This window comes from Equus caballus, chromosome 10 (assembly GCF_041296265.1).
Source record: "Equus caballus isolate H_3958 breed thoroughbred chromosome 10, TB-T2T, whole genome shotgun sequence".
NCBI classification, from domain to species: Eukaryota; Metazoa; Chordata; class Mammalia; order Perissodactyla; family Equidae; genus Equus; species Equus caballus.
This window is the reverse complement of record NC_091693.1, coordinates 20884856-20910714: the sequence shown is the minus strand read 5'-3', so window position 1 is coordinate 20910714 and position 25859 is coordinate 20884856. Positions and strand designations below refer to the sequence as shown.

The following is a 25859-nucleotide window of genomic DNA, read 5'->3' as shown; positions in this document are numbered from 1 at the left end:
ACATTCCCATCACCACAGCCATAGGAACATTTGCTGAGCACCTTCTGCACTTGGCTCTGTTGAAGTCCCCATCCCAACCCCCCAGAGGCAGGGCTGTCCCCCCCCCCCCATCTCACAGATGAAGAAACTGAGCCTCATCAGGGTGGAGTCCCTTGTCCCACGTCACTGTAGTAGGAAGAGGCAGAGCCGAGGTTTGGGGCCAGGGCTGGCTGCTCACAGAACTCAGGTCTATCCAGCAGTCTTACTCCACATTTGGTTAGGGGAGAGAAGAGGGCAAGACCAAGGCAGGAGGTCTAATTGATAACAAGCGAGCCAGGAGAAGTGGGGATCGTCACTCAAACTGAGGAGGCTCAGAGTGGAGAAGTCATTGGACCTAGGTCACACAGCGAGTAAGTGCCAAGGCTGGAATCGGAGGACCCCGGGGTTCCCGGTGGCCTGGGAGGCGGGGAAAGTGGAGCAGAGGGAAGGGTTGGTAGAGGAGTGAGCCCTGGGGGTTGGGGCACCCGCAAAGGGCTGATTTCCCTTTCCTGGGCCTTGACTCCCACAGGCCCTGACCTGTCTCCCCCACCCTTCTGTCCTGCCCCTTCGCCTGCCGGGCAGCAGCCCCACCTCTGCGACGCCCCAGCTTCCCCCCTTTCTTGGAACAGAGAAGGGAGGGGCCCCACAGCGGAGGCCAGGGGCCCACCTGGGGTCAGGCAGTGGAGAGGGAGAGCAGAGACGGGGGGAGAAACAAAGACTGGGAAACGAGGTGGAGGGAGAATGATTAGAGACAGAGACACAACAAAGATATAAAGAACTAGAGGAGACATCCAGGGAGAGACTGGGAGAGAAAAGCAGAGAGACAAAGACAGACAGAAAAAGGCACAGAGACAGAAAGAGAAAAGTGACACACAGAGAATTCCAGAAAGGCAGCGAACGACAGATAAAGCCAGATTCGGGAGAGACAGGGAAGAGAGTGGACAGACAGAAGGACGGACACAGAGGCATGGAGAAACGGAGAGAAGCAGAGGGAAGAGGGGCTTGGAGAGGTGGCAGAGGTAGGCAGGCGGGCGGGCAGCACCTCCTCCAGGCCCACCCCCACACACTCCCCACCCCCCGGGCGACAAGGCTGGGCAAGGAGGCTCAGTCATCCTGGGCCCGCCCGGGGCCACCCCCCTCCTGCCCGCCTGCCTGGTGCCTCGCACGCTCCGACTCAGCCTGCCGCAGCTGCCACGGGCACCAGCCCCCAGAGCCCCAGCCCCAGAGCCTGTGAGTCTGGAAGAGGGAAGGGAAGGGACGGTCCCCTCCATGTGCCTGCATCCAAGGGCACCAAACCTCCTCGGCCTCAGCATCGTATCCTCCTCTGCTCTGTCCTTCTCGGCTTGGGTTGGGGCTCTCTGCCTCTCTTTGGGTCTCCAACGGGCTGCCTCCAACCTCAGTGACCTCTGACCCCCAGCTTAGGTCACTGAGTCCAGTCTGCTGCTCCCCCACCCTCCCTCCCACCACTGGCCAGGGCAGCTGTGGGCACTGGCTCTTCCCCTCACCAGCCCCGCCCAGCTCTGTCCGTCTGTCCTTCAAAGGGGCAGGGGTTCAGCAGGGCAAGGGACAGACACCATCCCAGGCTGAGCCCTCTACTGTACCCTGGGCTGCCCTCAAAGGGCCCGAGTCACCCTGGATGGCTGCAGAACGGCACCGGTCCCCTTCAGCTCCCCTCCCCCAAGCTACTGGGGCCTGGCCCAGCCTCAGGTGGGAAAGAAGGAAAACATTCTCTAAAATGCACCTCAGAGGGTCCCTGGCTGACTTAAAACGGGGCCTGTCTACCACTTGTCAAAGGCCAAGCCCCTCTCAGTAGCTGCCACATACTCTGGGGCTACTGGAAGCTTCCAGCGGAGATCAGGCCCCTCCAAGGCCACCCTCCATGGCAAAGATTTATTTTAAAGGTTTGGAGGTTGGGGTGTTGTGAGAATTAGGAGATTCCTCAAACCCTGGGGGAGCCAGAGCAGGCCAGGGAGAGAGGGGAGGGTGCGAACCAGCCCCCAGTCTCCCCCATAAAGTGATTTGGCCCCTTGTCCCTCCTTGTTCCCAGAAGAACCTGGGGCCTGCCCTTCCCCCACTCTGAGCCATGACGATTCTGCGATTAATCATGCTGGCTCTGGTGACAGGTACAGTGGGGGATGGGGAGGGGCAGGGGTCTCCCTCTGGAATCTCCAGGATCCACCACCCTCTGTGTCTGGACATTGAGAGGGCTGGTATTCAAAATACAGAATAACTCACAGGGCATCTCAACAGATACGTGAGCCATAATGAGCTCCTGGATGCTCCTCGCTGGACCAGGTGTAATGCCTTTAGATGCGAGAATGGGGAGAGGTCAAGGAAGTTCCCATGGGAGGGGCCAGGGCTGCTGGGGTGGTGTGGGGGACACTCAAAGAGCTCAGGAGATACTGACCAACCAGTATGGAGGGATTTCAATCGTTTAACACCATTTGCACCATTTGGTGCATCCCAGCCAGACACCAGGCTGGGACCCAGACCACTCACTCCTTCCCTCTCCTCCTTGCCTCCACTTCTGGGAGTCCTCTCATGCCTGAGCCCCCTCTTTTGCCCTCACCCCCTCCAGGGCATGTAGGGGGAGAGACCAGGATCATCAAAGGGTACGAGTGCTCTCCTCATTCCCAGCCCTGGCAGGTGGCTCTGTTCCAGAAGACGCGGCTGCTCTGTGGGGCAACCCTCATCGCTCCCAAATGGCTCCTGACAGCAGCCCACTGCCGCAAGCCGTGGGTGCGGGGGCTGGGGTGGGGCCGGGAGGGGGCTGGAAATGGAGAGGTGGATGGAGGGGAGCTTGGGGATGGGGAGAATGTGTATGGGGTCAGAGATGGGCATGGGGTGGGGAAGGCAGGGTTGGAGATGGGCACAGGTGGGGGCATTAGCACTGATGATGGAAATTGGGTTGTAATTGAAGATGGAGTGATGGAAGACGTTGGAACTGGGATGGTCTTGGGAATGGGATTGGGTTATGGTTTGGAACGCGACTTTGTTGGGAGGGGGGGATGAGGCTGGAAGTGGACCTGTGGTCTTTCATTCTCTCAGGTGCACCCATCTCTCCCCCACCACCTGTGTTTCTCCCCACCTCCTGCCTCTCCCTACCCTTCCATCTCTGACCACCATCTCTCTCACCTCAGCCGATACATAGTTCACCTGGGGGAGCACAACCTCCAGCGGCAGGATGGCTCTGAGCAGACCCGAACAGCCACTGAGTCCTTCCCCCACCCAGAGTTCAACTACAGCCTCCCCAACAAAGACCACCGCAATGACATCATGCTGGTGAAGATGGCATCACCAGCCATGATCACTTGGGCTGTGCGACCCCTCACTCTGTCATCACGCTGTGTCACTCCTGGCACCCAATGCCTCATTTCCGGCTGGGGGACCACATCCAGCCCCCAGTGTAGGGGCTCTAGAGGGGAACATGGTTGAGGGAGGGTGGTCATGATTGTGGAAGGACATAGGGAACCAGAGGACCCATCAAAGATGAGAGTCAGCGATACAAGAGGGGGCTAGCTGGAGGTATCAGTGGTGGGATAAGTCAAAAGGAAGAGTGGGAAAATAAGGGCTGGGGAGGGTAGAGACAGAAATCTGGGCTTTGGAGTCAGACAGACAAGATGTGCCATCTCAGATCCACAACCTGCCAGTTGTAGGACCTTAGGCAAGTGGCTTCACCTCTCTGAACTTTGGTTTTCTGCTCTATAAAGTGAGAATAATCACATCCACCTACCAGGGCTGGATTAGAGACAAGGAATATAGAGCAACTAGCATAAAGAATTTACTCGATAGCATTGCTGTTGCTCTTGTTACAAGCAGAGAGATGAGTTGGCTGCAAGCAAGAAGGACAGGGACTAGATTCAGAGCAAGGGCTCTGGTGTGGGTGCAGAGCAAGGTCCCTGGGTTCAGAGCAAACTTTGCAGTGTGGGGAAGGGAGCCAGGGGGCTCTCATTTTCCACACCGCTTCGTGCCATTTCCACAGTGCACCTGCCCCATACCTTGCGATGTGCCAACATCACCATCATCGAGCACAAGGAGTGTGAGAAGGCCTACCCCGGCGACATCACAGACACCATGGTGTGTGCCAGCGTTCAAGAAGAGGGCAAGGACTCCTGCCAGGTCAGAGGGAAGGGCCTGGGTCTCCAACCACATCCCCATCCCCACCTCCAAGCCCCATTGCGTCTCCTTCTACACCCACAGTCTCATCCTCAACCTTAACCCCCATCTCCTCCTGCAACGCCAAATCCATCTCCACCGCCAGTTCCCGTTTCTAACCTCAACACAATCCAATGGCTCCATTCCCACCCCTATGTCCAACCTCAACCATCCCCAAATCCATTTTCATCCCTAGCCCCATCTTTGTTCCCACCCACAACTCCAACTCATCCCCAGTCCCATTGCCAACCCCACCCTCAACCTTTGCCCCAATCCCAGAGCCGTCCTCAGCTCCTCCCTAACACCACGCCCAACCCCTTCCTCTCTCCTGGCGGCCTCTCCTCCTCTCTGACTGGTTCTCTCTCCTCCCATCCCCAGGGCGACTCTGGGGGCCCTCTGGTCTGTAACGGATCTCTTCAAGGCATTATCTCCTGGGGCCAGGATCCATGTGCTGTCTCCAGAAAGCCTGGTGTCTATACAAAGGTCTGCAAATATGTGGACTGGATCCAGGAGACTATGCAGAACAATTAGCAGGACAAATTGACCCCAGCCCCAAACCCCCGACCCCTACTTGGTGCTGTGGTTCCTGTTCATTCAGCTAATAATAAAGCAGCCTAAGCCAGGACTCCTTTATGTGCTTTCTCTGGATCTCCTTGACTACAAGAGATGCTATAGCTTAATAATCAATTTGGGGTTTGGAATTAGCAAAGCCTAGGTTCAAATTCTGCCTTGTACTAACTTGTCACTCTGGGAGTGATAATAGCTATTTGGGTCACTGTTGTATCCCCAGCCGCAAAGACGGTTCCTGGCACTCACCAAGGTTTCAATAAATATTTACCGAATGAATGAATCTTTTGGGTGCTTCCCAGATGCCAGGTCCTCGTCCAAAGGCTTTTAAATGTATGAACTAACTTAATCTTCACAAAACCCTATGAGGTCGGTGCTACTATTATACCTGTTCTGCAGACAAGGAAACTGAGGCACAGAGAAATGCAGTCCCTTGCTCCTGGTCACACAGCCAGTAAGCAGAAGAGCACAGAAGAGCAGGGAATCTGAAGCAAGATGACTTCTTAAGTACTGAGCAACACTGCCTTGATGAAGGCTCAACTTCCTTCTCTGTAAAATCGTGCATGCAAAAGTATGATAGCACAGCTAGTAAGCCAGCCTGCAGATAGTTAAGACCTAACAAAAAAAGAGCTATTGTTTTGTTTCCAAACTCCAAGATAGGTAGTTGCTTCATCGAGACCCATGCCTGGCCAAGATGGTAGCTGCTAACCCCACGTGCCTATTTACATTAAAATTACATACAATCAGAAGTGGAATTCTTCAGTCCCACTTGCCACGTATCAAATGTGCTATAGCCAATGTGACTGACAGCTGCCATGGTGGACAGCACATACTGAGCATTCCCACCGCTGCAGAAAGTTCCATGGGACAGCCACTGGAATTAACTCACTTCTCACTGAGGAAGATGCCCCACAGACAGTCTAGAACTCAGGATCTTTTTTTGATGTCTGGCTCACCTAGCAGGGGAGGTGGCTGGCCTGAGGAGCAAGAGCCCAGAGCTGGAACTGGGGCCTCCAGTTTTTAGCCAGGCGTGCTGTGTGACCACCTGTGAGTCACTGCCCTCTCTGAGCCTCCCATTCCTCCCTTGAAATGAGGGAGTTGGCCCAGGTGATGCTGATGCCCCTTGCGGCCTCCTGTGATTCACGGGACTGTGTGTCACCTGGCGGCGACACGCAGAAGGCAGGGGGGATGTGAAGCGACCACACACAGGCATGATCGGAGACTCCCCCAACACACACTGGGGGCTAGTCACCGGGACACACTGAGCTGCCTCAAGCACAGAGCATCCCTCTGGGTTTGCATCTCTCCCTTTCTGTCTCCCTGTTTCCCTCTTCTCCTGTTTCTGTGTGTCTCAGTCTCTGTCGCTCCCACTCTTTCCTTCAATCTATCTTATCTTCCTGCCTCCCTCTCTCATCAGCCTTCTGGTTTTAGTCACTATGTCATTCTAGGTATGCAATTCCCTGTTTATTTATTTTTCTCTCTCTGGATCAGGTTCACCTAACACAACACTATCCCCACGACCCCCAGGCCCCCTGGGGATGGGGCGCCCTCTCTCCCCTTCTGGGAAGACTTCTTGGAACAGGAAACCTGGGGAATCCGCATGGAATCCAGTTCCAAAAAAGGGTGTTTCGGGCACTGGGAGAAGCCTGTATTCCGGGGGCCCCTCCCAGAGCAGGAATCTGGGGCCCAGGTTGGGTGCCAGCCCCACCCACGGCCTAATTAGGGAGAGAGAAAGGGAGGGGGTGAGGCCCTGGGGGGAAGGTGGAGAAGTTTCCGGACTCTCTCGGGGTTAAAAGGGAAGGCCTAGCCAGGGGTCTCTGGGCAGAGGCTTCGGCGGCCCACGCGGCAGGGCGGAGGTACTTCTGGGTCTCGTTGCTGCTTCCCCTTGGGACTCCCAGGTGAGGCGAGATGCATCCCACCCCGGTGGGGGCGGGTCGCGAGAGCAAGGGTGGGGACCCTCGGGCAGAACCCCGCCTTGAGCCTCGGTTTCCGTCTGCTGGACGCGCCTCTGAGCCTCGGACCCCAACCCCACCAGAGAAGGAGGGCGAAACCCAACGCGCGGGGACAGCCCCGCCGGGAGAGCGCTCCCCTCGGGCGTAGGGAGGGCAGGAGGACGCCACTAGGGACGTCATTAGGGTAATTGCGCCCATTGCAGCTGATCTGGTCCGAATAGCCCGCCTGCCAGTCCCTGCGATGGTCGGCTGCAGTCAAACGGGTCCCCGCGGGCTGGGGTGGCCCAGGCTGGGCGGACGGGCGCGGTGGGGTGGCGGTCTCTGACAGGACATGTGTTTTGAACCGCCCCCGGCCCCCCAACCTAGGTCCTGGCCATGAAATCCCCGCACCTCCACCTCTCCGCCGCCTCGGGCACCCGGGCCCTGGCGCAGCTGCTGCTGCCGCTGCTGACTGCGCAACTCTGGGGTGAGGCGGGAGGCAGGGCTTGGCGGGAGGCGCTGGGGCCCCGGGGCGATGGGAGAGTGTGCTCTTGTCACCAACCCTAGCGCACCTCTCCACTCGTTGGGACCCCAGCATCCACCCACCGATCGGGAGCACCCCCCAACCCCGTCAGCCCCGCCCCTTCTGGCCCCGCCCCTGGATGTCCAGCTCCATCCAGGCACCGCCCGTTTACTCCACCTGGATCCCGACTCCCCCTTTTTCCTTGCGGCGTCCTTTCCCTGCCCCTTACTCCACCCATTCTGTCCTGGCCCCTTCTCACTGCGCCCTATTTTATCCCAAGTCTTGCTCTGTCGCTTTTTGCCCTCACTCCCTTTTCTAGCTCCTGGCGTTATTCCCATCCTTACTCTCACCCTGCGACGTGTTGTATCCCCGCCCCTTGCCGCTCCGCCACCTTCTATCCCCGCCTCCTGGCCCCTCTGCCGCGTTCCAGCCCCGCCCCTTGTGGCCCCGCCCCGTTGTAGCTCCGCCCCCTGGTCGTCCCCCCCCCGCCCCCCGCCGCGTGCTCTCTCTGTCCCCTGTGTTGCATTCTGTCCTTGCTCCTCCGCATCCAGCCCGTCCGCTCTCCTCCTCCGCTCGGCCGTACACCCGCCTCCTCTCCCTTTCACGCCGGTTCCTCACCGCCCACTTCCACTCGGTTCATGCACAACCCCCGATTTCCACGCCCTCCCCACGGTGTTGGCTGCGTCCCCCGAAGCCGCCTCCCATGGCCCCGCTCAGACCCCAAACCCAGCCTCTGCCCTGCTCTGATCTCCACCCCCTTTCTTCCTCCAGCCGCGGAGGCGTTGCTGCTCCCCGGGAACGACACGGGCTCGGACCCCGTGGCCTCCGGCGCCCCTTGCGCGCGCGGCTCGCAGCCCTGGCAGGTCTCCCTGTTCAATGGTCTCTCATTCCACTGCGCGGGCGTCCTGGTGGACAAGAGTTGGGTGCTCACGGCCGCGCACTGCGGGACCAACAAGTAGGGGGAGCTCCTCGGGGACGCGACGGGTTGGCTGGGGTGGCAGACCCCGGGAAGGGGGCGGGAAGGGCTGGGGCACTTGAGGGTATGGAGCTCTCCTAGTTCGACATGGGGGTCAGTCCTGGAGTGCTTCCCGTAGGAGGAGAGATGGGGTTGTGCTGTGGCCACCAGGGGGCGATGTGGTCCTTCTCAGCGTTTCTCGGCCCAGCCATCACCCCGTCCAGCTGATTCTCGTTTGGGTGTAGGTAGCTGTCAGGGTCTCGTGTGGTTAGGAATTTAGAACTAAAAAAAATTGTTCCCCTCCTGAGTCCCGATTAGGCGAGGAATGAAGGGGCAGGTTTACACAGGTAGACCCCCCCCAGCCCTCAATTCCTGCAGAACTCAGGGACGCAAACACCTGATTGCTTCTTCCCATGTCTCAAGAATTTAGGTTCCAAGCTCTCTTCTACCCCACTCACTTCTCCCTCAGACCCAGGTGTCCAGGCCCCCAGCCCCTCCTCCCTCAGACCCGGGAGTCCAGCTCCCAGCCCCTCCTCCCTCAGACCCGGGAGTCCAGCTCCAGCCCCTCCTCCCTCAGACCCGGGAGTCCAGACCCCAGCCCCTCCTCCCTCAGAACCAGGGGTCCAGGCCCCCAGCCTGCTCCCTGTCCCCTCCTTCCCAGAAACTCAGAGTCCATCCCAGTCCCTACAAAGGCTTTGCCTCCATATGTCTCTCCCCTCCTCAGGCCGCTGTGGGCTCGAATAGGGGACGACCACCTGCTGCTTCTCCAGGGTGAGCAGCTCCGCCGGACCACTCGCCCTATTGTCCACCATAAGTACCACCAGGGCTCAGGCCCCATCCTGCCGAGGCGGACAGACGAGCATGACCTCATGCTGCTGAAGCTGGCAAGGCCTGCTGTGCTGGGGACTCGCATCCAGACCCTCCGCCTGCCCTACCGCTGTGCCCAGCCCGGTGACAGGTGCCAGGTTGCTGGCTGGGGCACCACGGCCGCCCGAAGAGGCAAGAACTGGGGGCCCTGAGACCTGTATCTCGGGGAAAGAGGCTGCGGGCCAGGACTCCTGGGTCTGAGGGAGGAGGGGCTGGGGGCCCGGACTCCTGGGTCTGAGGGAGGAGGGGCTGGTGCTGGACTCCTGGGTCTGAGGGAGGAGGGGCTGGGGGCACAGCCTCCTGTGTCTGAGGGAGGAGGGGCTGGGGGCCTGGACTCCCGGGTCTGGGGAAGGATGGCACCTGGGTCCTTGAGGATGGGGGGCTGGACCCTGGAATGACCAGGTGTTTTCTCCCGTCAGTGAAGTACAACAAGGGCCTGAGCTGCTCCAGGGTCACTATCCTGAGTCCTAAGGAGTGTGAGGTCTTCTACCCTGGTGTGGTCACCAGCAACATGATATGTGCAGGGCTGGACCAGGGCCAGGACCCCTGCCAGGTAGGGACTGGCCAAGGAGGGTCACTGACTCATGGCGGGGAGGATAGGGAGGTTATGGGAAAACAGAAGTCCCCAACCCCATAGCCACCCCCAGCACGAAGTCCTCCCTATGTCCAGCACGACCACATCGCTACCCCAACTCTAACCCCATGTCCAGCGCTACCTCCTCGAGTCCATCTTCTCCCGCCCCACCCGGTTCCCAGCTCCATTCCCAAGGCCGTCCCCAGCCCTTCCCACTCCATCCTCCACCGCATTCCCGTCCTCAAGCCATTCCTAAACCCCTCCCCCATCCCTATCTTTAGATCCATCCCCATCCCTTTACCTATAAGGAGCTACAAATCCCAGCTCTGCCGCGTCTCCACCCTCATCCCCCCGACCCAATGCCCATAACCCCAAGTTCCGCTCCATCCCCACCCCCACCTCATCTTTATCCCAGCCCGGCTCCAACCCTCCCTAGCCCCGTCCTCCCTCTCACGACCAGACCACCAAGTGACAGCCCTTGCTTTGATGTATTTATTTCTCTTTCCTCCCGCCCCAGAGTGACTCCGGTGGCCCTCTGGTCTGCGACGAGACCCTGCAGGGCACCCTTTCGTGGGGCATCTACCCGTGTGGCTCTGCTCAGCACCCAGCTGTCTACACTCAGATCTGCAAATACACCTCCTGGATAGAGAAAACCATACGTTCCAACTGACCCAGAGGCCTGGCAACTCTGCCCTCTTCCTCGTTCCTCCACGGTCGACTGGACTCTGCCCCTGCCCCACGCAAACCTCGGCTGTCCGTCCGCACCTGCTACCATTCTCCCCCGCCCTGCCCACTGCTGTTCTCTGCCAGCATTCAAGCCAAAGTGCAGAGAGTGTTGGCAAAATTTTGTTCAAGAGAAACGAGGAAGCCGGTAGTCACTCAGTCTCCGAGAGAAGTTCTCCGTCCCCCAACCAGGCTTCCTCTACCACTCCCTGCTGTGTGACCTTGGGCAAGCCAAGTACCCTCTCTGGGCCTGGGCTTCCTCACCTGGAATATGGGGATAATGGACATCTCCTCATAGATGTGTTGTGAGGAGACTATGATATCCTGTGTGTGCGTAGATCCTCACGTAATTATCAGTAAAGCATTAACCCAGTGGGCGGTGAGCTCTGACTAAGTGTTACCTGTTGTCATGATCTGTGAACAGGTCCTGGTGTGTGACTCTGTGTCCTGGGGAGAAAAGCACAGGGGTAGCTCCCAAGCCCAATCCCCCACCCCACCCGAGACACCATCCCCACCTCCATCTCTCGGGGCCGATGGGAGAAGCACATCCTCCACCCTCCTCTAAAGGTCCATGGGGTACCTCTTCACTACTTCCTTCTTCCTTCCCACCGTTCCCCATGTCTGAGTCCACCCAACACCAGCTCTTCCTGTCCGAGAGCTGGGCCGCCTCTGAGTCATCTGGTACCTTCTCTGACTTCCTGGGGCCCCTGGAACCCGAGGGACCTCGCCCTGCCTCCATCCCAGCCTCTAAGACCAGAGGAACGCTCCCCACCTCGGGTGCCAAGCTCATGCAAAGGAGCCCTCTGACATTTAGGGGAAATTTTTTGCTTTGTCGGATCCGTCTCCATCATCACTTCACCTCCCACGAGCTACAGTCCCGGCTCCACCACGTCACGTTCATCCCCGAGTCCAACATCCATGACCCCAGGTCCAATTCCATCCCCATCCCCGTCCCCGACCCCGTCCCCATCCCAAATGGGGCTTTGAGATTTTGCCCTGAAAATTTGGGAGGAGGGATTTTTCTCCTCTCCCTGAAATTGCCTTGGGGTGAATATTCCCGTGCTGGGGGGCGTTATAGACGAATCCAGGCGAAGCTCGCAGATGTTTGGGTCTCTCTGCTTAGCCTGGCCTTTGGAGCGCTACATAAGCAGAACGTTTGCACGACAGAAATTTCCCAGCGGGCCCTGGTTGTTTTTGCGTCCCCCTGTCAAATGAGGACTTACTGAGCGCCTACTATATGGCGGGCCCGGAAGGCAGTGGTGACCACAAATGTCCTGCCCTCACGGAGCCCACGGAAGATGGTCAGAGCACAGAGTCTACAGAGCGCCCTTCCATTGCCTCCCCCCCCACCCCCGCATTAGCACACCCAGGAAACGTCAATCAGGCATATCAGCTGAGTTTGTCACGCCGGGATTGGAAGCACAGTAGGTGGGAACGCAAAAACTCCGATTCCTTTTTCAAGGCAATTTGCTCGTTCCTTTAGTCATGCCGCAAGTGTTTATGGAGCCTATGCCAGGTCCACGAGATGAATCAGACCGGGCCCTACCCTCAAGGAGCTACCAGTCAGGCCAGGGAGACAGGCAAGCCTTACATTCTTGTCATTCAGGTCTCCACTCAAAGGTCACCTCCTCAAGGAGGCCTTCCAGGATTGCCCTGCATAAAGGGATCCCTCTGCCACCCCGGGGTCACCAATCTGTTGCTTATTTTATTTTATTTTTTTTGCTGGGAAAGATTGACTCTGAACTAACATCTGTTGCCAATCTTGCTCTCTCTTTTGTGTTTCCCTCCCCAAAACCCCAGTGCATAGTTGTATATTCTAGATGTAGGTCCTTCTAGTTCTTCTATGTGAGACGCTGCCACCGCATGGCTACTGACAGGCGAGTGGTGGGGTTCTGTGCCCGGGAACCAAACCGAGAATGCCACTAGGCCGTCAGGGCTGGCTCCCATTGTTTTTTTATTTCCTTTACAGCACTGTTATAGCTGAAATAATCTCATTTATTTGTTTACTCCACCATGATCTGTCCCCTCTCTCTCTTGACCCAGTCCGTGAGGGCAGGGACTCTGATTTATTCACGGTGGTTTTCTAAGCACCTGCTATGGTGCCTGGTGCAAAGAAGCCACTCAACACATTGTTAAATTAACGAATAATCCAAATCGATCATCACCGTAACAGAAGGAGGCATGGGGCACCCCAAGGCTGGGCCAAGGAGTCAGGGAAGGTTTCTCAGATGAGGGGACACTCGCATGGGGTTCTAAAGGATACACAGGAGTTCACCAGGTAGAGAAGGAAATGCATTTCTGTCACTTACTCTGCGACCTTGAGCAAATTACTTGAATGCTCTCTACAGCAGTTGTCCCCTCTGTGAAGCAGAAATGGATTAGAGGCTCATGAGAATTAAATGAGATAATACGCACAAAACACTTACCAAACTGCCAGACACAGAGTGAACAGCCAATAAGGACAGCTGTCAAGATGTTCTTAAAGCAGTTACCATGGCACTCAACACATAGTGGGTATTCAGTTCCTGGTCTCAAAGAAGTCCCTTCTAGAGACGGTGTAAGACAAGTGTAGCCGTGGGTGACGTGTATTGTGTCGGAGGCAGTAGAGAGCTCTGAAGGAGACGGATAAACGTATTATATTTATTAAATGCTTACCGTGTGCCAGGGACTGTCGTGCTTCACATGTGTTAATTCATGTAACCCCCCTACAGTCCTGATTACTATTGCTACTTAATAGATGGAGCAACTGAGAGAGACCCAATGACTTGCGCAAGGTCACACCTAACAATTGCCCATGTTGAAATTTGGATCCAGGTGGTTCAGGTCTAGAGTCCTTGTTCCAACCACTAACCAGAGCAAGGAGGCATTCAAGGGGAGCCCAGATCCAGCTTGATCATCAGACTTGTGACAACAGAAAGCAGAAGAGGCTGTGGATGCCCAGAGGAAGGAAAAGATGGACTCTGCCTGGAGAAATCGGAGAGGACTTCCTGGAGGAGGGGGCATTTAGGTTGGGTCCTGAAGGATGAGCAGGTGTTCACCAGGAAAAGAAGGATATAGAGAAAGACATTCACTCATTCAATTAACATCTCCTGAGGATTCCCATGAGCCCAGCCCTGAACTGGGTGATGGCTGGGGACACCAAGATGAGTCAGACCTAGGCTTGGCCCTCCAGGGGGCTGCCACCCGGTAAGAAGGAAGGATGGAGAGAGAGACAGGAAGGGTGGGGTGACGGGAAGGACAATGGAGGGGAAATGGGTGAGAAAAAAAGAAGACGATGTTGGGAGGACTCAGGCACGATCTAGTGGTATTAAAAGAAATGGAAAAGTACTATATTCCAGTTAGCTTGGGCACCTGAGTCCTTGGAGTAGTGGCGATGTGATGAAAGGGGTAGCTATGGCAAAAGTGGTTCATGCAGTGGGGACCGTATTTCCCAACCTCCTAGGAGAGACCTATCATACTTGTGGGAAGGGGCCCACACCCCCAGAGCAAGGAGTGCTCTGTGGGATGTGTACACATGCGCAGCTGTCTTGTGGTCTCTCTCTCTCCCCTCTTGCCCCAGATCCTTCTGTGTCTCTATCATCCTTTTTTTTTTTTTTTCCTTTCTCTCTCTTTCCCCTCCCCACCCCCATCCTGTCTGCCTTCTTCCCTCGGAGTCCTGGTTCTTTCTCCCACCCCTAGCTTGATTTCTGCAAGGTCCTCCTGCACATCCCTCCAGCTTGCCCTGCACCTTAGTCCCAGCTCTCCACAGCTTCATTCAAGATAAATTTGCTTTCACCCCAAGACCCCACCTCCTCTCCTTCTTTCTTCCTCCTCCCAGCCACAGAACATCCTGGATCCAGATTCTGTATCCGGAGGTCAGGGGGGAATGAGGGCAACGCTTCCTGGAGACCCTCTGGAGGACTCCGCTTCCCAGGGCCCCTCCCCCATTTAGCCAAGCCCGCACCTAGCAGGTCACCCCCTCATCAGGACAGGGTGTCCCCCTGTGCTTCCTCCCTTTCCAAGGCCCCCAGTCAAGGTCCCGGGCTTCCCCCTCCCCCCCATGACATTTCTCAATCCAGATTAATCACGGGGCGGCCCCAGGGAGGAGGAAGGAGATGGGAGATGGCATGGCTTACCATAAAGAAGCAGGGACGCCCGAGCACAGGGTCGAGGACCCAGGCACCCGGAGGTCATGAAGCTGGGATTCATCTGTGCTCTGCTTTCTGTGCTAGCAGGTGAGGGTCCAGCCTTCCATCCGACTGCCCCTCCGTGGTCCTGGGCGCCCACCCATCCTGCCCTTCGCTCCTGCCCTCTATACATCTCAGCATCTCTCCCCAGCCCTCCCATCTTGCTCTTCATTGATCCCTCTGTCCCCCACCCTAACCCCAGGGCACGGCTGGGCAGACACACGAGCCGTCGGGGCCCAGGAATGCCGCCCCAACTCGCAGCCCTGGCAGGCAGGCCTCTTCTTCCTCACCCGCCTCTTCTGTGGGGCGTCCCTCATCAGTGACCGCTGGCTGCTCACAGCCGCCCACTGCCGGAAGCCGTGAGTGACCCGGGTGGGCCATTCTGGGGAAGGGGCTGGGGGTCAGGAAAGCGTGAGGGGCAAGGGGCCTCTGGTAGAGAAGGGAGGGAGCTGTCGGCAGGAAAGGCTGAGCCTCCATTTCTGTTGCCGAAAAGTTCAACTCTTAGAATTATAGAGACTCCACTCTCCTCCTTTTGGAATCCTAAAATATCTGGCTCTAAGAATCTAAAGATTCAAAACTCATACTCTTAGAATCCTAGACTCTGACCCAGAGAAATCCAGAATCGTAGACTCCTAGAAGCTTGGATCCACGAGACTCTACACCAGCTTCTGTGAATTCTAGAACCATGGATTAGAGACTATTAGAATCTTAGAAGTCCAGACCAGGGCTGCCCAAAGGAAATATAATGCCAGCCACGTAGGTAAGTTAGCTTTCTAGAAGACACACGGAAAAGTCAAAAGGAAACAAGTGAGATGAATTTTAATAATAGATTTAATTTGACAGACTCAAGATATTATTTCAACATCTAATCAATTTTTCAATATTTGTGAATGACATGGTTTCCTCTTTTTTTTGTTCAAAGCCTTTGAAATCAGACATGCATTTCACATGTAAGGCACATCTTAATTTGGACTAGCCCCATTTCAAGTGCTCAGTAGCTGTATTGGACAGCACGATCCTAGAATCTTAGATTCCAGCTAGAATTCTAGAGTCTTCTAGCTAGGTTTATGGGCTACGGAAACTCATAGTCAGAGAATCTTTGATTTACGATATCCTAGATTTCTGTGACTTACAAAATTCTAGAATCTTGAGCTGAGAGAATTCTGGAAGCTTATATTCATAAATGTCTAGAATCTGGTGGATTTGCTATCCCAGAATGCTATCACTCAAGACTCTTCAAATCCCCAAAGTTTTCATTCAGAGAATTCTAGTCTCAAACTACTTGAATCCTAGATTCTCGTTTCTAAAATCATAGATTTATAAAATTTTGGAATACTGAAATTCTAGTCTTATTGTTCCAGAATATTAAAATTCTAGGCTCTTTAAATCATAGATTTAATCCAGATCATTTAAAAATCCTAGAATTTTTTGATCCAGTGAAATCTGGAACATTAGAATCTTGGATTCATAACATTCTAGCACTTAAGCCTCATAGAATTCTAGAATCATGGATTCCTAGCGTGTTAGAATTTTAGATTCTAGGCATTCTAATAGAACCCTAGAATCTACCTGAGGCAGAAGTCTTTTCTACATTATCTCTGGCCGCCCAGCATGTTGTGTGGGAATTTCCCATCATGCATTCCTCCATGATGGGGCCTCTTTTAGCTCAGGTCTGTACATCAGGCTGGAAGAACAATGCACAGATTCCAGCCCCAAAGACAAAGAAGGAGAGAAGCTGAGATGTGGAGGGAGAAGAGACTCAGAGGCAGGGAAGAGTTGCGGTGGGGGGCTGGTTTCCTAGACACAGAGCCAAGGCAATGAGGTGACAGAGAGGGACAGAGATAAACATGACACCTCACGCTTCTCAAACCCTGGATTCTCACTCATTAGCCTGGCCCCTAGCATCAGAGGTCAGAGGCTGGGGGATGGACATGGAGACCCCTGAGGGTCCCCAGCCATCCAGGGCATGGACCCAGAGAAGAAGAAGTGGACTGGGACGGTGTGGAGAGTGCTTGAGGTTAGACCTCGGGAAGAAATGCATTGAGGGGTGAGGGATATGGCAGACAGGAAAAGCATGAGGCCACAGATGACCCCCAATTTGGGGATTTTCCATATGCCATCCTCCTCCATATGGACACATACACCAACACACACACACAGAGCCACTCCCCAGGGAAGCCACTAGACCTGTGGAGGCAGGAGGTGGAGCTGTTGTTGTGTGATAAGTGGAACCCCCACATGCCTACATGGCTCCCAGGTACTAGGTCACCACCAAGGCCCCAGGTGGGGCAGCGAAGAAGATGGCTCACTCGTCATGCACCTAGGAAGGGGTATGAGGTTTCTGGGGAGAACTACAAAGGTAGAAGCAGACAAAGGGATGGAGTGGGGAGCAGAGGCCCAGAGAGGGTGTGTGCCCTGCTTAAAATCACACAGCACCCTGGGTCACATGTAAATGATGGGGGCCCAGAGAGGGGGTGTGGCTTGTGGAGGATTACACAGCAGCCTGGTGGACAGAAAAAGAGGACCCAGACTGTGAAGACCCCACATGTTCTCCCAGCTTGATCTCCGAGGCCTGTCTCAACAGATATCTGTGGGTCCGCCTCGGGGAGCATCATCTCTGGAAATGGGAAGGTCCAGAGCAGCTGTTCCGGGTCACTGACTTCTTCCCGCACCCTGGATTCAATGAGGACCTCAGTGCCAATGACCACAACGATGACATCATGCTGATCCGTCTGCCCAGGCAGGCACAACTGGGACCTGCTGTGCAACCCCTCAACCTCAGCCACACCTGTGTCTCTCCAGGCACCCAGTGTCTCATCTCAGGCTGGGGGGCCGTGTCCAGCCCCAAGGGTACAGTCTTGCCCACAACACACCCCTTTACATCTCAGGCTGAGGGTCTGAATCCCTCCTCTGTCTCTGTCTCTGCCTTTCCATCTCTGTCTCCTATCTATCTATCTATCTATCTATCTATCTATCCATCCATCCGTCGATCCATCTATTCCACCAAATCTAAGATGCCACGAATTATAAGATGCATCACCATTTTATGACCTGCTAGCAACAAGAACAACAAAAGGTCCCATTGAGGCTCGTATGACAGCATTTACTGGAAGACACCTCCGGATTTCAGAGATGTTTAAATGTGAAAACACACAGATCTTAGAATCAAAATAGGGTTACATGTCTCAGAATCACAAATCAGCAACTTATGAGCCAAATTTGGTTTCCCACATCAGTATCAGTTTTCAAAGTATCTTGAAAAAAAAAGTCTGAATTTGTAGCTGCCAACCTCTGACACCCACGAGATTTTACATAAAAGAAAAGTTTTTGGAGTCACTCGAAAAATTCAAAGAACTGTGTCCACTGGATCCACTTTCCCAAAATATGGACAATTGTTGAACAGAGTCAGTTGGGGCTGTCTAGTTTAGACAAGATACGGGTTCTCTGGCCCACCACAGTTTGCCCCACTGTCTGCTGTCTCCTTGCACAGTCCCCTCCACCCACTTCTGTTTACCGAACAAGCCCCTGGCTGCATCTGAATTTGCACCCAGATATTGTATACATGGACCTATACAGATATATAGGCATCTGTATCTCTATTATATACACTGTATCTCCCTCTCTCTATCCGGCATCTCTGAATCTTTATCTGTATCTTTATCAATGACCAGAAACGTCTTCTCTACTTTATCACACTGCCTTCTCCCTTGGTTATTTCTGGGCCTATTTCTCCCTATTTCTTCATTGCTTCCTCTGAGAACCTTTTTCCCCTTAAGAGGTCTCTATCTCCCGCCACGGTCTCTGTTTTTCTCTGCATGAGTTACATATGTATCTCTTCTTGTCTCTTGGCTCTCGGCATCTCTCTCACTCTCCCTCTCTTTGGCCCTCTCCCCCTCCTCATATCCATCTATTTCTCTTTCACGCTGTGATTCTGTCTCTTTGCCTCCAACTCTCGTTTCTGTTTTTGAGAGTCTTACACTGTGGTTCTATGAGTCCTTCGGAAAGGGTGGGGGGGCCACTCAGTGTGATGGGGACAGTTGCTGATCCTCTATGGATGAGTCTCTATCGCCAACAGTGCAGTACCCACTCACGTTGCAGTGTGCCAACATCAGCATCCTGGAGCGCAAACTCTGCCATCGGGCATATCCAGGCCACATCTCGGACAGCATGCTCTGCGCCGGCCTCTGGGAGGGGGGCCGGGGCTCCTGCCAGGTGAGACCTACTCTGGGGAGGAGGGAGATGGGTATCCTGCCAGGATTTCCGGGTCCTGTGGGAGAAGGGAGTTGGGGCCCCAGACTTCCTGGATCAAAGCAAGGTGGGAGCTGGGGCACCTGGGTCCTGGGAGAGGATGGGACCAGGGCCAGGATTTCTGGATCTAAAGGAGGAGGGGATTAGGGGTCCAGACTCTAAGTCCTGGAGGATGTGGGAGCTAGGAGCCCAGAGTGCTAGGTCCAGGGGTGAGGTGGGGCTATGAGCTGGTACTCCTGGGTCTGAGGGAGGAGGGACTGGAGACCGGGACATGGGGGTGTTGGGGGAGAGGATTCGGGTCTTCCTGCAGGGAGGAAGTGACCTGTGTACTGTCATGAATAGACCCACTTAACAGTTTCTCTGTTCTGTGCACAGGGTGACTCTGGGGGGCCCCTGGTTTGCGACGGAACCCTGGCGGGTGTGGTATCTGGGGGTGCCGAACCCTGCTCCAGACCCCGGCGCCCGGCCGTCTATACCAGCGTATGCCACTACGTGGACTGGATCCGAAAGACCATGGAGGACAACTGAGCCCTCGCTCTTTGCACTGACCGAGAGAGGAGGGTGGGCGCAGAGCCGGGAGGAACTGCAGGGCTCCAGCCTCAGTGGTCTCCGCTCTTGGCCTCAGTCGCCCTGGAGACGCCTTGCGGCCATTCGGGCTCGGCCCCCTCGGAATGGAGCAGGGAGACAGCTCCGCCCCTCGTGGCCCGGCGTCTAAGGTCACCAAGAACAGGCACCACCCGGGTGGAACAGCATCCCCTTGCGGCTCAGCCCAGGAGTGAAATCCACCAGATAGCTCCGCCCCTCAGAACTCCGTCCAATGAGACTTCCGCTCTGGACTCCACCCCTCTGTGGCCCCGCCCCTTCCACCCGAGACCCCCCCCCGTGTGACGTCAGGGGGCGGTACCTTCCACCCACGTGCAGCTCCCGCGGTGTCGGGCTCCGCCCCTCGTGGCCCCGCCCCAGGCGTGTCCTGGGTTTGAATTGTGGCGGGGACCCGACGGGGAGAAGGGTCTCGACCCCTTCAGATCCAATGGATGATTTTACAATAAACGCGCGGAGCCGCTCCTTTTGTCTCGTCGTGGAATGAGGGAAGGGCAACCGGTGGGCGGCGGAGGGCAGAGAGGGAACGGCCACCGCGCTGCAATTCCCCTTGAGCTCTTCGTAGGTCCCGCCTGAAGTCTGTCTCCATCAGCCCTATTGCATCAAGCCTCCTGGGATCTGCTCGGGCTGGTCCCGTCGCCCCCAGGGAAAGGGGCAATCAGGTCACGGTGCCTCCCAAACCTGCCTTCCCAGATCGCACATCTCTCAGGGGGCAGCGGGCGGGGCCCGATCCGCCCTCAGATGTCGGACTCGCCTTTCTTCCCTTCCAGGTTCCTGGCAGCAGCCCCCTCCTCCCACAAAAACCCAGGCTCCAAATCCCTCCTTCCAAAAAGACTTAAGAATTCAGCTGCCAGCCCCTCCTCCCTCAAGACCCAAGTTCAGGCCTCCAACATCCCCCTCCCCCAGACACAGGAGTCACCGCCCCCGAGGCGCTCCTCCTTCAGACACAGGAGTCACCTCCCCCAGCCCCTTCTCCCTCAGACCCTGGAGTCCAGGCCTCCAGCCCCTCCTCCCTCAGACCCAGGAGTCCAGGCCCCCAGCCCTCCTCCCTCAGACCCTGGAGTCCAGGCCTCCAGCCCCTCCTCCCTCGGACCCGGGAGTCCATCCCCCAGCCCCTCCTCCCTCAGACCCGGGAGTCCATCCCCCAGCCCCTCCTCCCTCAGACCCAGGAGTCCAGCTCCCAGCCCCTCCTCCCTCAGACCCAGGGGTCCATCCCCCAGCCCCTCCTCCCTCAGACCCAGAAGTCCAGGCCCCCAGCCCCTCCTCCCTCAAACCCAGATGTCCTGGCCCCCAGACCTTTCTGTCTCAGATCCAGGAGTTACAGCACTGAGCTCCTCCTCTCCCTTGCTTCCGAAGTCCCAGATTGCAGCCCCTCTTCCCTTAAGATGTCCCATTCAGCCCCTCACCCCTCCTCACTGATACCCAGGGTTCCAGTTCCCAGATGCTCCGCAGCCTCAGGAGCCACGGAGGCGGAGCAGGAGGCGGGGATTCCCAGATAAAAGGCTCCATAATCCTGTACCAGGCAGACAGCTGAAGTACTGGGGCCTCTTCCTCTGGGTCCGAGTCAGTAGGTGACCCTGCCCCCTGGATTCTGTAAGGTGAGATGCCGTCCTCAGACACAGGCATCATCCCGGGGGCCTCTCCTCCTCCAGGCCCCAGGACCTCAACCTCAGATCCCTTCCGCCTTCAAGACCCAGGAATCTGGGCCCCAGCCCCCTCCTCCTCAAGACTTAGGAGTCCCAGCTCCCAGTTCCCTCTTCCTTCAGACCCCAGAGACCAGGAGCCTCACTCCCTCCTCTAGTGGAACACAGGAATCTAGCCCCCCCCCAGAGCTCCGTTCCCTCAGACCCAAGAATCCAGGGCCCCAGTCCCCTCCTCCTGCAGGACCCAGAAGAACAGCTCCGGATGCTCTCCTCCCTCCCCAATCCCAAAGTCCCGCTCCCCCATCCTCGTGACTCAGCCCCACCCTCTTCCTTTCCCAGACTCCACCATGGGACGTCCCCCACCGGCTGCTGTCTGGACCTGGATGTTTCTCCTCTTGCTGTTGGAAGCCTGGGCAGGTGAGGGGGGCTGGAAGGCATCAGTGGTGCAGCACGGAAGCCTACAGGGATGCCGTGATGGTGATGTTATGTGGGTGCATGTGGTGGCATGGGGAGGGGTGGTGAAGCAAGCGATGGCATGTGGGAGCTTCTGTGGGCTTTCCTGAGGGTGGAGGGAGCACGTGGCAGCAAGTAGGAGTGCGTCAAGTGGATGCTGTTTATTGCACGAGCACATCAAGCCAGCAGGGCTGTTTGGGAGGCGCAGATAGACGCGGGAGTGTACGGGGCACGTGGATGTATGTGGAAGTGTGCTCGGGTGTGTGACTCTATGTGCGATGACTCAGGGGCTTACAGGGGTGGATATGTGTATCCGTGTGGCAGCCAGGGCCTCAGGGGTGAGGGCATGTGGACGTGGGAGAGGCAGGCAGAGAACTTGCTGTGTGTCCCTTTGAACCCACGGTGCTTTGCATGGCCCAGCGCTGTGCCCCAGAGGGTGGTGATCCAGCCCTCTCCCTCCACCAGCAGGACACTTCCTGGCACAAGAGAACAAAATCCTGGACGGCCACGAGTGCAAGGCCCATTCACAGCCTTGGCAGGCGGGCTTGTTCCAGGGTATTCGGCTGCAATGTGGGGGTGTCCTCATAGGTGACAGCTGGGTCCTCACGGCAGCCCACTGTAAAAAGACGTGAGTGGATGCCTGGGGAAAGAGGGCGCTGGGGCCTCATTTCAGGAAGGGGAGACCGGGGGATTGGGCATCAGAAAGGAGGTCCAAGAGGGAAGTGGGGGCCCCCAACTCCTGGGTCTGAGGAATGAGGGGGCTGGGGTCCCAGACTCCTTCCTGCCTGGGTCCTAAACTAACCCTCCACCATTACAGGAAGTACACGGTACGCCTGGGAGATCACAGTCTGCAGAATAAGGAAGGGACAGAGCAAGAGATGGCTGTGGCTCAGTCCATCCCGCATCCCTGCTACAACATCAGCAGTGGGGACCACAATCACGACCTGATGCTCATTCGACTACGTGGTCGGGCATGCCTGGGGCCCAAAGTGAAGCCCATCAAACTGACAGATCGCTGCCCTCAAGTTGGCCAGAACTGCACCATCTCAGGCTGGGGCTCTATCACTAGCCCTCGAGGTAGTAGGAGGGAGAGGAGGAGCTGGTTGGCCCAGTGGACCCCAAGCCATTGGCAAAACTTTGCCTTCAGAAGAAGATAAAGAAGGGAAAATAATTGTGATCTTGAGATTCACCTTGAAGGCCAGAATATTAACAGGAGTGGCAGGAGAAAGAAAGCAAACTAGCAGATTGTTAAGCAAGGCTCAGAAAAGTAGAAGGATGAATGAATGAGTAGCTCAATGAATGCATGCCTCCTTTATGATGGAGAGCACCATGTTATGAGACTTTTGCTGTACAGGATTTTATAGAAACTTCTTAACAGACATGGGATCTACAGGCTCCTCAGTGGTCCAAGAAAACAGGTCCCAAAGCACCTTCTTCCTCTTGAGCTCAAGATTCCTGGCCCCAGATCCCTTCTGCCCTCACATCTAGGAGTCCAGGTTCTTTCTCCTCCAGGATCCACAGGCTAGGTCCAGAGCTCCCTCCTCACTCCACATCCAAAAGTCTGCACCTCCATGGAAGTCCTCCCTCTGGGACTTCCGAGTCCAGGGAACCCCTCACCCTGCTTCGCAATGAAAAAAATTGGGGCTCCGCTCAGAAAGGCGACGTGATTGGCCACGAAGCAGCAAAGCCAGAATTCAGGTCCCTGCCTGTCTGACTCCTACTTCTAAGGAGACAGCGGGATGCCGTGGAAACCCGCCTGCTCGGGAATCAGGCAGGTCAGTTCAAACCATGGCTCTGGGCAAGTCCCCTCCCTTCTCTCAGCCTCACTTTCCTCATCTGTAAAATGGGGATAATTATTCGATAGATTTTTAAGATCCATACGGGCTCAGGTTGCATCTCTTTTCTTCACTGGATGTTCCTGGTGCTCAGGATGGCGCTGGTATACAGTAGGCGCTCAATAAATATTTGTGAAATAAATGCATAGATGAAGGAATGATGGAATGAATGAAAACATCCCTCCTTTAAAGAGCCATTGTGAGGAGTAAATGAGATGGTAAGCATATAGCTTCCTGCACACAGAGTGCCAGACAGAAGTTTTCTCCCTTCGAGTCTATTGCTCAAAGATCCATAAGAAAGATGAATTCCACTTTCAATCATTAATTCAACACTTCTTTGTGAGCATCTGGTGTGCCTCAGGGGTTGTACTGTGTGAAGTCCTTATGCCTTAGGGAGTTGCATGCTAGGTGGGGGAAACAGACAACACACAAATACAAATAAAATAAAACATTAGGTAGAGTTACATGCTATGATGGAATATCATGGAGGCTAAGAGGAAAAGGAGTGATGGAAAGGCCGTGTTTTAAGTAGAATGGTCAGGGAAGGCTTCTAGGAAGAGGTGACATTTAGAAGAAGTAGGATTTAGCTGAGATGGAGGATCTGGTGGTCTGGAGTGGGAAGATTGGAAAGAAAGGGTCAGAGGAGTCACAAGGGGGCACCCCCAGTCCCCCTGGTCACCTGATCCTTAATTTGAAGATGACTCGGGGCCAGAAACAGAAGGTAGGGTGTGAGGGCTCTTCTCTAGATGGAGGAAAGGAAACAGCAGGGGCCAGGACTTTGTTTAATGTGGTGAGAAGTGATGTCCCTTTCAAAATGTGTCAGAAACTCCGCCCCACACACACCATCCCGTGTAGCTATGGATGGACAGAAGGGAGGTTAGATCCAGGAAGGATCAGAGGGAAAGCGTTGCTCTCTTCAGTAACTTACAACCTCTGCCCCCTCAGAGAATTTTCCTGACACCCTCAACTGTGCAGAAGTAGAAATCTTTCCCCAGAAGCGGTGTGAGGATGTCTACCCTGGGCAAGTCACAGATGGGATGATCTGTGCAGGGAGCAACAGCGGGGCTGACACGTGCCAGGTGAGTGACTTCTGAAACCTTCTTCCCTCCCCCCCTCCCTTACCACCCTGTAGAAGCTCAAGGAGTTAGCACCCAGAGAGGTTGCCCCTACCTCTACGGAGTAGGAAGCAGGTTCAGAGAAGGCCACACACTCCCTGGAGGCCACACAGCACAGGGATCAGGAATGTCGAATTGTCACTGTCATTTTCTTGGGAACCTTGCCTGCAGGAAGGAATGCAGGGTGGAGAAGGAGTCAAAAGGAGTGAGAGGAGAGGTCCATGAGGGAGACAGCCTGAGGCTAGAGGGCATGCAAGCTCCCTCTCTCAGTGTTGCTGGAATTTGTGCTGACTCTATCACTGACTAGGGAGTCAGCCATTTTTCTTGGGACTTGACTGAGTTCCCTAGCACGGCTGCCTTCTACGGTGGGTTCCTTGGAACAATGCTCTTTTCCCAAATGGCCGGGGAATGGTGCCATTGACTTCAATGCTCCCTCAATGAGCTCCCCATTCCCAAGATGACAATTCTTGGGATTTGCCATAGACAGAACATTCTCTTTCCTATTAGCTGCACCTCCCACCCTCAGGGCTCCCCCTGGCTTTGTCTTCTTCATGGAAGCCCCACCTCCTTGGCTAATGATTGGCCCCTGAAGACGATGCTTCAGTGCTTTCTTCCCCATTGGCCAGGAATGGTGTCATTTCCGCCCGTGATCCTGTCATGAAGCCCAATCCATCTGGATGGTTTTGTAGAGACAAGGGTCTCTTCCCACAAAGACTCCTGCCATTGTCTCTTGGTGTGTGTGCACCTGTGTTCGTGTCCACAAGAAGCCTGCTCCTTTCTCCTATGTTTGGGAACTGGTTTCCGGGATCTCTTCACCAGTGGGCAGGAACGGAGGAGACATTAGCTCAGCCTGCTCCGTATAATCTCCACTGTCTTCTCTCTGGATTGGACCCTGCAGACAGCATTCTCTCCCCTCATTGGTCCACATACCTGGAAGCCCCACCCCTCTCTCTCTCTCTCACCATTGGTCCCAGGGGATGATGCTCTTATCCCCCATTGGCTAGAGGGAACCAATCATGCTACTGGTACCAAACGCTGGGTACCGCCGAGAAAGGAGCTTTGTGAGCATCTTGAGTGAACCTCTTTTCTTCCTCTCTCCCTCCAGGGCGACTCCGGGGGCCCGCTGGTGTGTGGCGGTGTCCTTCAGGGCATCACATCCTGGGGCTCAGACCCCTGTGGGCGGCCCGAGAAACCTGGCGTCTACACCAACATCTGCCGCTACCTGGACTGGATCAAGAAGACCATAGGCAGCAGGGGCAGATTCTAGGGCGAGCTCTGGACCCCCCTTAATAAACTCACAACCTCGGGTGTGGCTCCTTGCCTGTCTGTGCTTCCGCCCTGCCAGGAAGGGTGCAAGGGTGGGGGTCTGCGCCCTGCTGGGGGGCTTGATAGGTAGGCTAGAGAGACCAAGACCCCCACGGCCACTCTGGCCATCGCCTTTGCCTGAAGCGATTCCCTTTTTTCTAGAAGAACTTGGAGGAGAGGG

The 25859-nt window shown here is 55.6% G+C and overlaps 4 protein-coding genes and 1 long non-coding RNA gene across 10 annotated transcripts; 4 read left to right on the top strand and 1 right to left on the bottom strand.

Moving 5' to 3' along the window:
* The first annotated feature begins 164 nt into the window (after positions 1-164).
* On the top strand, positions 165-4806 carry KLK11 (kallikrein related peptidase 11). 3 transcript variants are annotated; one of them, XM_005596434.4, is made up of 6 exons: positions 165-389; positions 2066-2141; positions 2597-2753; positions 3159-3424; positions 4001-4137; positions 4552-4806. In XM_005596434.4, the coding sequence occupies exons 2-6, from the start codon at positions 2102-2104 to the stop codon at positions 4702-4704; spliced, it is 753 nt and encodes a 250-aa protein (XP_005596491.1). In that variant the 5' UTR covers positions 165-389; positions 2066-2101; the 3' UTR covers positions 4705-4806. The 3 variants fall into 3 exon arrangements, with proteins under 3 accessions (XP_005596491.1, XP_014585493.1, XP_070079311.1); XM_014730007.3 differs by lacking the exon at positions 165-389 and adding an exon at positions 698-1248; XM_070223210.1 differs by lacking the exons at positions 165-389; positions 2066-2141 and having other exon boundaries at positions 2371-2753.
* Positions 4807-6384: 1578 nt separating this feature from the next.
* On the top strand, positions 6385-10703 carry KLK10 (kallikrein related peptidase 10). Its single transcript, XM_023650282.2, has 6 exons — positions 6385-6638; positions 7059-7158; positions 7966-8149; positions 8874-9148; positions 9436-9569; positions 10108-10703. Exons 2-6 carry the CDS (start codon positions 7068-7070, stop codon positions 10258-10260), a joined length of 837 nt encoding a protein of 278 aa, XP_023506050.1. The 5' UTR covers positions 6385-6638; positions 7059-7067; the 3' UTR covers positions 10261-10703.
* Positions 10704-14391: 3688 nt separating this feature from the next.
* Positions 14392-19792, top strand: KLK9 (kallikrein related peptidase 9). The gene is made up of 5 exons (XM_001497301.4): positions 14392-14527; positions 14682-14838; positions 17064-17329; positions 18555-18691; positions 19103-19792. The coding sequence occupies exons 1-5, from the start codon at positions 14485-14487 to the stop codon at positions 19253-19255; spliced, it is 756 nt and encodes a 251-aa protein (XP_001497351.1). The 5' UTR covers positions 14392-14484; the 3' UTR covers positions 19256-19792.
* Positions 17562-20798, bottom strand: LOC138915756 (uncharacterized). Its single transcript, XR_011421962.1, has 2 exons — positions 20624-20798; positions 17562-19954 (listed from the first exon to the last, which is right to left on the bottom strand). It is a non-coding gene; the product is annotated as an uncharacterized lncRNA (long non-coding RNA).
* A 3-nt stretch (positions 20799-20801) lies between these two features.
* On the top strand, positions 20802-25679 carry KLK8 (kallikrein related peptidase 8). Of its 4 annotated transcripts, none has more exons than XM_001497389.5 (6): positions 20802-20925; positions 21310-21387; positions 21892-22051; positions 22241-22500; positions 24204-24337; positions 25479-25679. In XM_001497389.5, exons 2-6 carry the CDS (start codon positions 21318-21320, stop codon positions 25638-25640), a joined length of 786 nt encoding a protein of 261 aa, XP_001497439.2. In that variant the 5' UTR covers positions 20802-20925; positions 21310-21317; the 3' UTR covers positions 25641-25679. The 4 variants fall into 4 exon arrangements, with proteins under 4 accessions (XP_001497439.2, XP_014585481.2, XP_070079308.1 ...); XM_014729995.3 differs by having other exon boundaries at positions 21889-22051; XM_070223207.1 differs by having other exon boundaries at positions 21310-21447.
* The last annotated feature ends 180 nt before the right edge of the window (positions 25680-25859 follow it).